Raw genomic sequence first — 15320 nt, forward strand, 5'->3', positions numbered from 1 at the left:
CTAGCTCTCCTGAGCCATGTACTTGATGGCCACTGAGTTCTAGTGAGCATTTAGGTGACTCAGTTTTCGGGAAAGACTAGTGAGCATGCTGTTGCAGTACTAACTAGAGTTATAGTAAACACTCCATCCCCTTGAGCCATGGGATAAAGAAGAGGACAAGGCCTTAGAACTGCGAGTGTCAGCAAGTGTCCTATGTGGACACCACTTTGTTGCTTTACTCATGGCACCACCCTTGTACTCTTCTTGTTTCTTTCAGAGCCCTTCCATAAGTTCTCCAGTCTTCCTCACAGCACCCTTCTCTGCCTTACAGCAGTGAGCTCCAGCCACATCGTGTCCTGTGCTCACCACCACCTCCACTAACTCCTAGGTAACCTTGGTCTGAAGTTTTTCTTTGTCTAAATGTGTGTTGCCTCCAAAGTAGGGTTTGAAGCAACCTGGTTCTGTGTGTTGGCAAAGTGAGGAGTGTCTGGATGCTTCTGATTTCCTCAGGAAATTAGAACGAGACTATTCTCATTATCTGCAGACCATTATTTTGGGAAAATAAAAGAAAATGGAGCAATGGTTGCAGAATTTAGGATTTGTTTATGAATGAACACTTCACACATAAAACATAGTAAATCCATTCTGAGTCATTTATCTCACTGTACTGTGGGGTCAGGAAGGGTTATACACCAGTGACTCCTCCATGAGAACACCTTCTCTCAGTCTTGTCTGTGTAACTGGGTGACTCTATTTTAGTTGATCTGGAAGTAGAGTTGAGTTTGGAGTAGAAACTCAGAAAACTCACTTTAGATACTGAAGCTTAAAAAGTGAAAGCACTATTTTCTGAGCACTCAGGGAGATGGCCAGTTTGAAATCTGTGCAATGTCCCCAAAGGAAGATTGTACAACATTTTTAAAGGATGGGAACAGAAAACAAGGGGGAAGCTCGGAGGAGCTGCAGTGTTATCCAATTGTGTTTTGACATTCTGGGTCAAGCAAGGGAGTACCTGTTGGAGACCTGGCTGTTTCTGGGCACCTTACTGCAAGGCTCTTAGTTCATTCTCCTAGAGCTCAGAGTGATAAGGGGACAAAGGAGCTGCATATCGTTAATTTATGCATAACAGACAGTTGGTTATATATTTTTACAATGTTTGCACCTTGGTTTAGATAACAGCAGTTTCTATATTCTTTACACTTAACAGATGATTAAGAAAACATTTGGAGAAGTGGGATAAATGTTCATTCCTAGGCCTGGGAACACAAACTTGTTGATCCCACCAACAAAATGGAGAAGTTGTCCTTGAGATGTCTGGAATCAGACAAGTGTTTACAGCAAACAAAAGCTGTTCAGCTAGAGGGGAGTCCCCAGCTCCTCTAGGGCCTGGGACCTTGAGTTTGGTTTCTGAAAATGAAGTGGGAGTACTTAGAATAAGTTTTGTTGTTGTCATTTTTTGTTTGTTTCTTTTTCTTGCTTGTTCCCAAAAGTCATTATCTGGGTTGAGTTCACTGTGGTAGATCACGACTCTGACCTCCACCTCATTCTTGCCTTGTCTCTTTAATGATGATGGCCTTTGACTCCTTCTCAGAATGAGGAAGATGTAGTAATGCCTTATCATCTCAAGAATTCATTTTTTGAATAATAGCCTAATGTAAGAAGTTTATATATCTCATTAACAGGAGTCTCAGCCTTCCTTTTAATGAAAACATTAATGTTCATCTTTCTACATCTGGTCCCATTCCAAGGAGCATCGTGTCAATCAAGAAAGCCTTGCCCAAGCCATTGAGGATGTGGGATGCCATTTCAGAGAGTGTCAGTGTAACTTTAGTTTCTTCCCTAAGAGCAGGGCCACATACAGTTCACCTCACTACAAATACCCACCTTCATATTGTTCCTGTTGCTTCCTTCAGGATTTTTTCTGTGTTCTCCAATCTTTGCTGAATAACATCATGGTTTCAAATGGGGTGGATTATAGTGGATTCAAAATTCCCATCATCTCTTTTTAAAGTCTTACTCCTTGTGATAACTTCATGTGTTGACTGATGTGCTAAATCATCGCAGGAATTTCCATCTTGAAATGAATGTGACAATTACTCTTTCACTTGAACAAATAAAAGTCTGATTTATGTCTCAGAAACTCTTTGTGGGCAGAGTTTATGTACTGCAGTATATCATATTTTGTCATGGTTGGGGCTGTTAATTTTTTCAATGAGATTTTAGGACAGTAAACTGAGTTTGTGAGTTGTGTCACTCAGCTAGGTTAGGATTATGCTGTGGTAATAAATCACACCCAAGTTTCTCTTGCTTGAAACAATGAGTTTGCTTCTGGTATATGTTTATCACAGCTTCACTGGGAAAACTTGGGTATGTCTCATTCAGGAATGGAGACAAGTAGTGACTCCATCATCTCTCTCTCTCTGTTACCTCAAAAAGAAGGAAGCGGATGTGATGGCTTTCACATTGAATTTTTCTTTCTTTCTTTTCTTGTTCAAACTTGGGTTAAAATTGAAGTATCATGGAAACCACCTTGCATCCTGATACATATGAACCCTCTGTCACCGTGATGAGCTAAACAAGTATTTCGGATTCTCTCAATTCTTTTGTCTTTTGTAATCATGGCCTTTTCTAGCAGACAACTGAAGCTATCATTAACTGTGTTGTGGTTTTATTTATGTTTATTTTAGTGCAATAGTTTTGCATATTCTAGAGTTTTGTTTAAATGTACTCTTCAAGCTTATTTTTCAAGTAAACTTAAGCATTTATTCTTTTTCTACTGGCTTCTTTCACACAGAAAAACTACATGTGTGTATATTGATAGCTCCCTCATTCCTCATCACTAATGAGTAGGATTTTGCTGTAAAAATACATCATATTTGTTTATTCATTTCCTGCTAGTGAAAATTTAGTTGTTATAGTTTTTGGTTACCTGAAAGCTGAGAACATTTTGGTACAAGGCTTCTTGCAAACGTATGCTTTAATTTATCTTGAGTATGTGTCCTGGAGTGGAGATTTTCTAAGCTGTCCACACCATTTTGCATTCTCTCAGAAGCTATGAGAGCTCTAATTACTTTTCATGCTTGCTAACACTTGACATGTTCAGTTCAAAATGTCTTAGTCATGAATCCACTTTTTTTTCCAGTTCTGCGATTCAGTGAATGCAGAATTTTATACACTGCAGAACCAGTTTCATTCTGTGTCAGACCTGTTTTTGTCTGAACCAGTTTGACCGTTTCATTTTCTCCAATACCTATGGTATGCTACTAGGCTCCATATAAAAGGACCCCTTCCAGCCCTCAGTCCTGGCACCTAGAAACCTTCTGGATGTTACCTTCTATCACAGTGTCCTTTTTGGAGTTGATTGGTGAATTTTTTTTTTTTTACTGTAGATCTGACTTTTTCTTCCTGTCTGTTCCCTTTTCTATTTGATACATTTTGGCTATGTTCAGAGATGCTTTGACCCCTGTGCTCTTTAAGAACCAAATGATAATATATTCTAGAGTTGGGTAAGTTCTTTCCCTTCCTGTCACCACCCTCTTTCCTAGGAAAACTGTCCCTAGTTAGAAGTCTAGACCACTTCCTTTTCAGTGGCACCCAGACAGCCCTGCAAAAAAGCAATATTAAGCAGGCCTGCTGGCAGCATGCAAGAAATTCATGTAGAAACTGTAGTGACACAAAATCTGTTGTGTTCGTCTAAAAGAAATGAACTCACTAGGTCCTGCAGAGGCTCCTCCTGTAGAGGTATGTCTTTTCCTGGAGCAGCCCTTAACTTGGAAATGGAAATAGTGCTTGTTTCCAAGACCAAGATGGTTTCTGGCAAGCTACTGGCAAGATAAATCAGTACATGTCTTGAGGGGAGGAAAGGATGAACAGTGGAGTATCCAGAAGACTTGGCTATTTGGTAAGAGTTTCCTGTCAAGAACAGAGTAGAACTCAAGAAGGAGGCTTGGGCACTGACTGGTGACAAACCCAGGAATATGTCCTCAAGCCAGAGTATAAGCTGTAACACAAGACAGGGCTGGAAGAGTGAAGAAAATGCCATCTGGGATTTTGGGTACTGAGTCCATTCAGGTACTCCTGATACTGCAAAGGCCCCAATTGAGGGGTTAATCTTCCAGAGTTCACGCTGCCCATGGCAATTGGGACCAGGTGAGGGTTGTTAATGCAGAAGAATGAGTGGGGGGAGCTATACGTATAAGGCAGGGTGTGACAAAAATACACCATGTGTCAACTCCTTTAGAGAGGACCCCAGCTGAAAATCCTAGAAGTGAACTTGTACTCAAAGAAACCAAGAAAGGAGGCAGAGCAGCAGTATGTAGAGAGTCCTTCTTAAAGGTCTTACAGTGGGCTGCCTCTTCCCAGAGCTGGTGAAACTTGGCACATTTCTAGCCCTCTGGTGGTGTTGCTCTGCAGCAGTTGCAGAGGGCCAACCAAATATACTAGAAACTCAAGGAAAATTGGCCTGTATTGCATAGAGAGGAGGGAGGAAAAGGAGAGGGAGGGAGGGAGGACAGAAGACCACCTATAGCTATAGGCTGTGGACAAGGAAACTTGGCTAAATATAGCATTTCTTCCCATCCTCAGTGTGTGAGAACCTAGGGATCCTAATAAAACATGAATTTTGATTCCGTAGATATAGGGCAAATCTCAGGACACTGCATTTCTTACACACTCTCCAGGCGATGTCTAGCACTTGCTGGTCAGTTGAACAGATTTTGGATAGAAAACACCATTTGCAAAGAAAAACACCATTCAGAGGCAGCTGCTGAGATGAGGGCATTCAGGCTAAAAATAGCTGTCAGAGTAAAGGGAATGACAGGCTGTTTGCACAGGTGATGGAGATGGGACAGGGAGAGGGAATAGGTAAGATACAGATGGAGATAGCTGGTGCCTAGTGTGGGGTGCCTGTGTGGGATTCTGTTAGTAGGGGCTGATAGTCTACAGAAAAAAATAGAGTCAATTGGGCTGTATGGACATGGGTTTGATGTCTGGGTCAGCTCATTAGTAGCTATTTTGACCTTGATGAATTAGTTTCTTATGAGTTTGTACACTAGTCTGGGTTGTTGTATTAACTTCGCAGATGCAAATGAGCTTGGACAGGTCAGTTCCATGGTGGGTACTCATGTGCTCATTATGATACCAGGAATCCAACTGTAGAGAAAGAGTATTGGAAACAAGGACCACTGGGGATAAGTCATCTTCATGTGACGGGACAGAAGTGTTTATTCTAGACTCAAAGTGCCAGGTCAACCCCTTTTTGACAAACTGGTATATAAGGATGACTGTGAGCCTTGGGAAGTAAGAGATAGCAGGAAAAAAAGATCCAAAGGCCAGATTCAACCCCCACCTGAGAGATTGAGTTTCAGAACCATAGTTTTACTGAACTATTGCAATCCAAGATTAGACTCAGTGCAAAAGTAAATCCCAAGGATGGCGGTCCACTAGCCCCTTGACAGAGAAAGACCACAGGCCTGAACTTCTACAGTTAGCTGTCAGCAGAAAGTATACCATATAAACCTCTGCTTAGCCCGACGGTGGGTCTTTCTGATCTTCTTTGCATTTAGGCAACTATTAGGCAGAGTATTAGAAGGCTTGAAGGTCACCAGGACTTGAATGGCCAAGAACGCTATCTTAGGGTTTCTATTGCTGCAATAAAACACTACTACCAACACTTGGGGAAGAAAGGGTTTTATTTCATCCTATAGCTTGTAGTTTATCATCCAGGGAAGTCAAGGCAGGAACTCAAGGCAGGAACCGAAGCAGAAGCCCTGGAAGAATGCTTCAGGCTAGCATGCTCATTGAGGCCTTCTCAGCTTGCTCTCTTACAGAACCCAGGACCACAGTGGGTGGGGACCTCCCATATCAGTCATTAATCAAGAACACCTTCTACAGACTGGTCCTGGGAGGAATTTTCTCAGTTGAGATTTTTTTCTTCCTGAATGACTCTAGTTTGTGTCTAGTTGAATAAAAGTAGTCAGCACAAATAGGAACTGAAGTACCAATTACTGGTTAGAACACTGGGGCGACTGAGTCATATACTTTGGCCAAGGAGGAGACATAACCTTATGAAATGCCTGAAAGATCCTTAAATAAACTCTAAACCTGGCTTTAGGAGCTTAAAATAATATATAGGATTACTGTATGTCAGGGTGCTTTTTGACAGCCCATTGCGCCCTCTTGTAAAAGTCAAAACGAACAAGCCTGTCAACTACGCGCATCTTTAAGTACTGTTGCTTGTATCAGAGATGCTAGAAATAATACATGTAGGTTGGGATATTGGGCCTTTGGCTATTGCCCCTTCATACTTCCTGCCTTACTTCTGAAATAAACCATACCTGTCTTCTATACTATGCTCTATGTGCCTCATATTGATGACTATTGCAAGGACTGTGGAGCTGAGGGGGTCTAGAGGAAGATCCTGGTGACAATATAGGTTAAATTGGAATAAGCTCTTCAAGCACATACCTGTTGTACAATGTTCATTTGAAATAATTCATTTCAAAGCATCCCTGATTTGAAGAGTCTCATAACTGGAGGTCCTGAGAGCTCTCTCAAACCAATTCCTCTGTTCTTCATTGTACTCATGGGAAATACACAGGCAGGTCCCACATCCATCTTGGATTTCCCCTTTTATAGAATAGTAGGGGCCACAGAGCATAAAGATCGAGTCAATTCCTGTCCCACCAAGTACCATGTATGTGGCATTGAACATTTTACCTGAATTCTTTTAGATGGTGCCTTCTGTAAAATGAAAACAGCTTGTTTTAGACACAGTACATGACCTTTAGACCAAGGTCATCACTTGGTATAAAGAGCTTTGTAGACTTGGACCTTTGCTTCCATTTCATTCTGTATCCTTATCAAGGGTATTACCTTATAGTCCAGGCTGACACAAGGACATGCAATGCAGGCTGGATAAGAGGAGTGATTAAGGCGTACTTACACTAAAATCTTATCTGATATTCTTTTGAAATTAACAAGTCATAGGACATCCTATACCTTTATTTTCTATACCTGTCACCTATGCACACATAGACATCAAAATCCAATGAACTATGAGAACGCCTCTATTCTTATTAGTACCCAGTGTGGTTGTAGGGTTAGTGCTTCTCATTGATTGACGTCCACCTCAGACGAGGGGGATACAGCATTTCCATGTTACTAGTTGATGACAGATGACTGGGAGTAAACAGCTTAGTCTCTTAACTGCTTTGTGAGTCTCTGGAGATGTGATGATAATTGCAAAAGCAAAAATCAATGTAGAGACTCCATTAGAATGGATCTCCAAGTATGTGTAATGGAAATAAATCTTGCTGACCTTTGAAGGATCTGTAGTTTGATGAAGAAATAAAGATTATTTTAAGCTAGGAGTTGGCCAGAAGTTGTCTGCAGGTCAACCTCCTCCCACCACTTGTTTTTCACATAAACACATTTGCAAATTATTTATTTAGGAATCATTGAAGGATGCCTTTATGCTACAGGGCAGAGCTGAGCAGTTGTAAGAGAAACCCAGACAGCTCACAGTGACTGAAATAGTCACAATTTATTCCTTTGCACAAAAGTTTATCAACTTATGCTTGGCTACTAGATCTTTGCAACTGTTTACTATTATAGTGCACATAGATTCTCCTAACTGCTGGAGTTGGGGTTGGGTTCAGTGATTAAGGCTTGCTAATCTAATGGATGGAAAAATATGTTTAAATTATTTTCAGTTGTATTTGCTTGACTTCTACTTGAGTTCCATGCTTCTTGTAGGCTGATTAACTAGATTTCCTTTTTGTCTGTCTGTGTCCATCACCATTTTATCGTTATGAATTTAGTGATCTTTCTTATTGATTTGGTTCAGTTTTCAAAGGAGGTAGTATGTTAGTCCTTTGTAGTTATATTTGATTTATTCAACCAAGCCTCAGCCTAGAGCAGAGATCGTCCTTCCTAGCCAGAAGTTTAATAAATGTTTAATTGGGTCTGTTCTAGTTTCTGTATTGGAGTAGTAAAAGAAATATTAACCCAAAGGAATTTATTTTAGTGTGATGGGTAAGATAAAGGCCTAAGTGAATGCTTTGCCCCTTCCCCAAATTGCTGACCAATTTCCCAACACCCTGAGTAAACCAAGTTCCCCATTCTTGTTGTTTTTAAAAATATTTTTTTTATAGTTGGGAAATTTATTCTATAGGAAATGATTCATTTTCCCTGTTGAATTATCTGGAGTATTCTTACAAAAGTGCTTTTCTTATAATTTTAACTTGAAAAACAAAATACAAGTCTCTCTCTCTCTCTCTCTCTCTCTCTCTCTCTCTCTCTCTCTCTCTCTCCATCCCCCTCCTCTGTGTGTCTCCGTGTGTGTTCATAGTAAAAATAGACTTTAGGAAAGATATCTAAAGTGTTAGTAATAATAGTGTTTGTATGAGATTGTATTTTATAGATCACTCAGTTGTCTTACATTTGAGTAATTTTCAAAATCTCATATACAGAACAATGGAAAATTAACTTATTTTATAAGAATAAAAATCCTTGTTTAAAAATGAATCTTGTAAGCCATTTACCATAATACCAATAAATGAAATCTACTAGTTACATGTAAAAACTGGGATTCCTTCTAGCTACACCCTCGACAACCTACATGGTCTCTGAACCTGTTTCTTCATTTGCAAAAATCATCACAGCACACTGGAGAGAATGTAAACATTAAATGGATAATGAATGTAAAATATTAGTAGCAAGTTTTATTTCTTGTAAGCAGCCAACAATTCATAGTGGTTACTGGAGTAGTAAGTAATTGCACTAAGAAAATGGACGAAAATGATGGCCAATAAAATACCTTCAAAGTACAAGTTGAATTCTTATCATATATACTGTATCCTGGAGTTGGGATTACGTGTGTGCCATGAAGTAGGCATGTTTCACTCAGTGGTGGGGAACCTGCTTAAGTTCCCAGCTATTGGTTAGGGAAGACACCAAGAAAGAAACTTAGTTAACCAAAGACGTGATTCTCAGTATACGACGCTGACGGATTTCACAGCTCTGAATCTGGATTATCATGTCTATATGACTTGAAATCACATGAAAATAGTATTGCTGGTTTTACCTCTTGAAAGTTTTGTGATCTTGAACAATAAAGTTTATCTTCTATAATTTTAGTTTCTCATTTATGAAGTAAAGATAGCTGTTTTTGTTGCTGTTACAATAATTTTATGAGTGAATGATTTATCCATGGGAGACTTTTGATTTGGTATTATCTACCCCCAAGCAATGGTTTGTAATCCTTATAATGTTGTGGTTTGAAAGCCTAGTCATTTATTCCTTAGATTTTATCTGGCATCCCATGTGACTACATCAGCTGATAGCTTAACTGTGCCTAAAAGGTTCAAGAAGGGCTAATTCAAATGTTGTTTATAGGGAGTTGGCATAACTGGGATGGTCTTGATTAGTCTAGAACAAATGACTCCTACAATGTGTCCCCTCCAGTTTCTAACCCAAGTTTCTTCATAGCATGGCGATCTTACAGTTTGATGAATAAATGTAAAGGTTGTATGGTTCCTCCGGGAAAAGTATCTTAGTTGACTTTCTATTGCTGTAATAAATAGCATGGCCAAAAGAACAACTTGGGGAGGAACGAGTTCGTATCTTAAAACTCTCAATACACTCTATCGCTGAAGGACATCAGAGCAGGGACCTGGAAGCAGGCAGTAGAGCAAGACCTGAGTGGAATGTTCCTTACTTGATTGTGCCATGGCTCACTCAGTGTGCTTTCTTATACAACTCGGGATCACCTATGAAAGAGCGGTGTCACTCAAAATGGACCCTCTCACTTCAACCATCAATTAAGAAAATGCCTCACAAACTTGCCTATGGGACAATGTGATAAACTAATGTTTTCTTCTTTTTTTTTATTTATAATCATTTCTTTTTTTTTTTTTTTATTAACTTGAGTATTTCTTATATACATTTCGAGTGTTATTCCCTTTCCCGGTTTCCGGGCAAACATCCCCCTCCCCCCTCCCCTTCCTTATGGGTGTTCCCCTCCCAACCCTCCCCCCATTGCCGCCCTCCCCCCATAGACTAGTTCACTGGGGGTTCAGTCTTAGCAGGACCCAGGGCTTCCCCTTCCACTGGTGCTCTTACTAGGATACTCATTGCTACCTATGGGGTCAGAGTCCAGGGTCAGTCCATGTATAGTCTTTAGGTAGTGGCTTAGTCCCTGGAAGCTCTGGTTGCTTGGCATTGTTGTACTTTTGGGGTCTCAAGCCCCTTTAAACTAATGTTTTCATGTCAGCTTAACTCTTCTCAGGTGATCCTGGTTTATGTCAAAGTTACTAAAACAATTTATCCAAGACAGAGAGGCTCTAAAATAGAGGAGTATAACGTGACCTCTGCCACAGTATTTGATCTAAGAAGATCACAGTCCACTCTATTCAAAGAGAGGTTTATCCTATTTCAATAGGGCTGACAATGAGGAAAGGGGGGTCTTGGGGCCATTACTATAATCATCTCTCATGATGGTTTGCAACATATATACATGGTCTCACCCTTTCCCTTATTTGCTCTTGTTGAGACCCATTGAAGATAATGTGTTGCCTTTAATATCATCTATTTCCCATCTTTTATTTATTTATTTATTTATTTATTTATTTATTTATTTATTTATTTTTATTTTTTTACAGTCCAGATTTTATTCCCTTCCTGGTCCACCCTCTATCTGTTCCACATCCCTTACCTCCTTCCTGCCCTCCTGTCTACACATGGATGTCCCCACTCCACCCACCCCACCAGACCTCTAAATTCCCTGGGGTCTCCAGTCTCTTGGGGGTTAGGTGCATCTTCTCTGATTGAACCCAGACCCGGCAGTCCTCTGCTGTATATGTGTTGGGGGCCTTATATCAGCTGGTATATGCTGCCCGGTTGGTGATCCAATGTCTCAGAGCTCTCAGAGGTCCAGGTTAATTGAGACTGCTGGTCCTTTTACAGGGTTTCCCTCCTCCTTAGCTTCCTCCAGTTTTCCCCTAATTCAACCAGAGGGGTCAGCAGCTTCTGTTCATTGGTTGGGTGTAAATATCTGCATCTGACTCTTTCAGCTGCTTGTTGGGTCTTTCGGAGGGAAGTCATGATGGGTCCCTTTATGTGAAGGCCCCATAGCCTCAGTAATGGTGTCAGGTCTTGGGGCCTCCCCTTGAGCTGGATCCCAATTTGGGCCTGTTGCTTGACCTTCTTTTCCTCAAGTTCTTCTCCATTTCCATCTCTGCAGTTCTTTCAGACAGGAACAATAACGGTAACCCCAGTTTTGACTGTGGGATAGCAACCCCATCCCTCAGTTGATGCCCTCTCTTTCTGATGGAGGTGGGCTCTACAAGTTCCCTCTCTCCACTGTAGGGCATTTCATCAAGGGTTTCTCTCCTTGAGTCCTAAGACTCTCACCTCTCAAGACTCTGGTACATTCTGGAGGGTCCTCCCAACCTCTTACCTCCCGAGGTTGCCTGTTTCCATTCTTTCTGCTGGCCGTCAGGGCTTCTGTCCTTTCCCCCCCACCCAATACCAGATCATGTTCCCCTTTTCCCTCAACCCTGTCCCTGTCCCCTTTCCCTCTCAGGTCTCTCCCTCTCTCCTCATGTGGTTGTTTTTTTTCTCCCTCCCAAGTGGGACTAGGGAATCCTCATGGACCCTTTAGCTTGTTGACCTTTTTGAGTTCTGTGAACTGTATCTTGGGTATTCTGTACTTTTTTTTTTTGCTAATATCCACTTATTAGGGAGTACATACCTTGCATGTCCTTTGGGTCTGAGTTACCTCACTCAGAATGATACTTTCTATTACCATCCATTTGCCTGTAAAACTCAGGATGTCCTCATTCTTTTTTTTTTTTTTTATTAACTTGAGTATTTCTTATATACATTTCAAGTGTTATTCCCTTTCCCGGTTTCCGGGCAAACATCCCCATTCCCCCTCCCTTTCCTTATGGGTGTTCCCCTCCCAACCCTCCCCCCATTGCCGCCCTCCCCCCATAGTCTAGTTCACTGGGGGTTCAGTCTTAGCAGGACCCAGGGCTTCCCCTTCCACTGGTGCTCTTACTAGGATATTCATTGCTACCTATGGGGTCAGAGTCCAGGGTCAGTCCATGTATAGTCTTTAGGTAGTGGCTTAGTCCCTGGAAGCTCTGGTTGCTTGGCATTGTTGTACTTTTGGGGTCTCGAGCCCCTTCAAGCTCTTCCAGTTCTTTCTCTGATTCCTTCAACGGGGGCCTATTCTCAGTTCAGTGGTTTGCTGCTGGCATTCGCCTCTGTATTTGCTGTATTCTGGCTGTGTCTCTCAGGAGCGATCTACATCCGGTTCCTGTAGGCCTGCACTTCTTTGCTTCGTCCATCTTCTCTAATTGGGTGGCTGTATATGTATGGGTCATATGTGGGGCAGGCTCTGAATGGGTGTTCCTTCAGTCTCTGTTTTAATCTTTGCCTCTCCCTTCCCTGCCAAGGGTATTCTTTTTCCTCATTTAAAGAAGGAGTGAAGCATTCACATTTTGATCATCCGTCTTGAGTTTTTTGTTCTAGGGATCTAGGGTAATTCAAGCATTTGGGCTAATAGCCACTTATCAATGAGTGCATACCATGTATGTCTTTCTGTGATTGGGTTAGCTCACTCAGGATGAAATTTTCCAGTTCCAACCATTTGCCTACGAATTTCATAAACTCGTTGTTTTTGATAGCTGAGTAATAGTCCATTGTGTAGATGTACCACATTTTCTGTATCCATTCCTCTGTTGAAGGGCATCTGGGTTCTTTCCATTTTCTGGCTATTATAAATAAGGCTGCGATGAACATAGTGGAGCACGTGTCTCTTTTGTATGTTGAGGAATCTTTTGGGTATATGCCCAAGAGAGGTATAGCTGGATCCTCAGGCAGTTCAATGTCCAATTTTCTGAGGAACCTCCAGACTGATTTCCAGAATGGTTTTACCAGTCTGCAATCCCACCAACAATGGAGGAGTGTTCCTCTTTCTCCACATCCTCGCCAGCATCTGCTGTCACCTGAGTTTTTGATCTTAGCCATTCTCACTGGTGTGAGGTGAAATCTCAGGGTTGTTTTGATTTGCATTTCCCTTATGACTAAAGATGTTGAACATTTCTTTAGGTGTTTCTCAGCCATTCGGCATTCCTCAGCTGTGAATTCTTTGTTTAGCTCTGAACCCCATTTTTTAATAGGGTTATTTGTTTCCCTGCGGTATAACTTCTTGAGTTCTTTGTATATTTTGGATATAAGGCCTCTATCTGTTGTAGGATTGGTAAAGATCTTTTCCCAATCTGTTGGTTGCCGATTTGTCCTAACCACAGTGTCCTTTGCCTTACAGAAGCTTTGCAGTTTTATGAGATCCCATTTGTCGATTCTTGATCTTAGAGCGTAAGCCATTGGTGTTTTGTTCAGGAATTTTTTTCCAGTGCCCATGTGTTCCAGATGCTTTCCTAGTTTTTCTTCTATTAGTTTGAGTGTGTCTGGTTTGATGTGGAGGTCCTTGATCCACTTGGACTTAAGTTTTGTACAGGGTGATAAGCATGGATCGATCTGCATTCTTCTACATGTTGCCCTCCAGTTGAACCAGCACCATTTGCTGAAAATGCTATCTTTTTTCCATTGGATGGTTTTGGCTCCTTTGTCAAAAATCAAGTGACCATAGGTGTGTGGGTTCATTTCTGGGTCTTCAATTCTATTCCATTGGTCTATCTGTCTGTCTCTGTACCAATACCATGCAGTTTTTATCACTATTGCTCTGTAATACTGCTTGAGTTCAGGGATAGTGATTCCCCCTGAAGTCCTTTTATTGTTGAGGATAGCTTTAGCTATCCTGGGTTTTTTGTTATTCCAGATGAATTTGCAAATTGTTCTGTGTAAGTCTTTGAAGAATTGGATTGGTATTTTGATGGGGATTGCATTGAATCTGTAGATTGCTTTTGGTAAAATGGCCATTTTTACTATATTAATCCTGCCAATCCATGAGCATGGGAGATCTTTCCATCTTCTGAGGTCTTCTTCAATTTCTTTCCTCAGTGTCTTGAAGTTCTTATTGTACAGATCTTTTACTTGCTTGGTTAAAGTCACACCGAGGTACTTTATATTATTTGGGTCTATTATGAAGGGTGTCGTTTCCCTAATTTCTTTCTCGGCTTGTTTCTCTTTTGTATAGAGGAAGGCAACTGATTTATTTGAGTTAATTTTATACCCAGCCACTTTGCTGAAGTTGTTTATCAGCTTTAGTAGTTCTCTGGTGGAACTTTTGGGATCACTTAAATATACTATCATGTCATCTGCAAATAGTGATATTTTGACCTCTTCTTTTCCGATCTGTATCCCCTTGACATCCTTTTGTTGTCTGATTGCTCTGGCTAGAACTTCAAGAACTATATTGAATAAGTAGGGAGAGAGTGGGCAGCCTTGTCTAGTCCCTGATTTTAGTGGGATTGCTTCAAGTTTCTCTCCATTTAGTTTAATGTTAGCAACTGGTTTGCTGTATATGGCTTTTACTATGTTTAGGTATGGGCCTTGAATTCCTATTCTTTCCAGGACTTTTATCATGAAGGGGTGTTGAATTTTGTCAAATGCTTTCTCAGCATCTAATGAAATGATCATGTGGTTCTGTTCTTTCAGTTTGTTTATATAATGAATCACGTTGATGGTTTTCCGTATATTAAACCATCCCTGCATGCCTGGGATGAAGCCTACTTGATCATGGTGGATGATTGTTTTGATGTGCTCTTGAATTCGGTTTGCCAGAATTTTATTGAGTATTTTTGCGTCGATATTCATAAGGGAAATTGGTCTGAAGTTCTCTTTCTTTGTTGGGTCTTTGTGTGGTTTAGGTATAAGAGTAATTGTGGCTTCGTAGAAGGAATTCGGTAGTGCTCCATCTGTTTCAATTTTGTGGAATAGTTTGGATAATATTGGTATGAGGTCTTCTATGAAGGTTTGATAGAATTCTGCACTAAACCCGTCTGGACCTGGGCTCTTTTTGGTTGGGAGACCTTTAATGACTGCTTCTATTTCCTTAGGAGTTATGGGGTTGTTTAACTGGTTTATCTGTTCCTGGTTTAACTTCGATACCTGGTATCTGTCTAGGAAATTGTCCATTTCCTGAAGATTTTCAAGTTTTGTTGAATATAGGTTTTTATAGTAAGATCTGATGATTTTTTGAATTTCCTCTGAATCTGTAGTTATGTCTCCCTTTTCATTTCTGATTTTGTTAATTTGGACACACTCTCTGTGTCCTCTCGTTAGTCTGGCTAAGGGTTTATCTATCTTGTTGATTTTCTCAAAGAACCAGCTTTTGGTTCTGTTGATTCTTTCTATGGTCCTTTTTGTTTCTACTT

General features: G+C 40.8%; 1 protein-coding gene across 3 annotated transcripts in view; it reads left to right on the plus strand.

Annotated features, from left to right (window-relative positions):
- Nucleotides 1-15320, plus strand: part of Mthfs (methenyltetrahydrofolate synthetase) — a 147345-nt gene that overhangs the window by 122541 nt on the left and 9484 nt on the right. For 2 of the 3 annotated variants that reach the window (XR_015626487.1, XR_015626488.1), the window contains exon 4: nucleotides 257-367. Coding sequence is in view for 1 of the 3 variants with exons in the window: in XM_087561234.1 (XP_087417360.1) it covers nucleotides 257-316 (60 nt within the window). In the remaining 2 variants the exon portion in view is untranslated. Of the gene's footprint in view, nucleotides 1-256; nucleotides 4258-15320 lie in introns of those variants that run through there. The other variant, XM_087561234.1, reaches the window with a different exon arrangement.

Source organism: Rattus norvegicus, chromosome 8, assembly GCF_021556685.1.
Source record: "Rattus norvegicus strain SHRSP/BbbUtx chromosome 8, alternate assembly SHRSP_T2T, whole genome shotgun sequence".
In the NCBI taxonomy this organism is placed as follows: domain Eukaryota; kingdom Metazoa; phylum Chordata; class Mammalia; order Rodentia; family Muridae; genus Rattus; species Rattus norvegicus.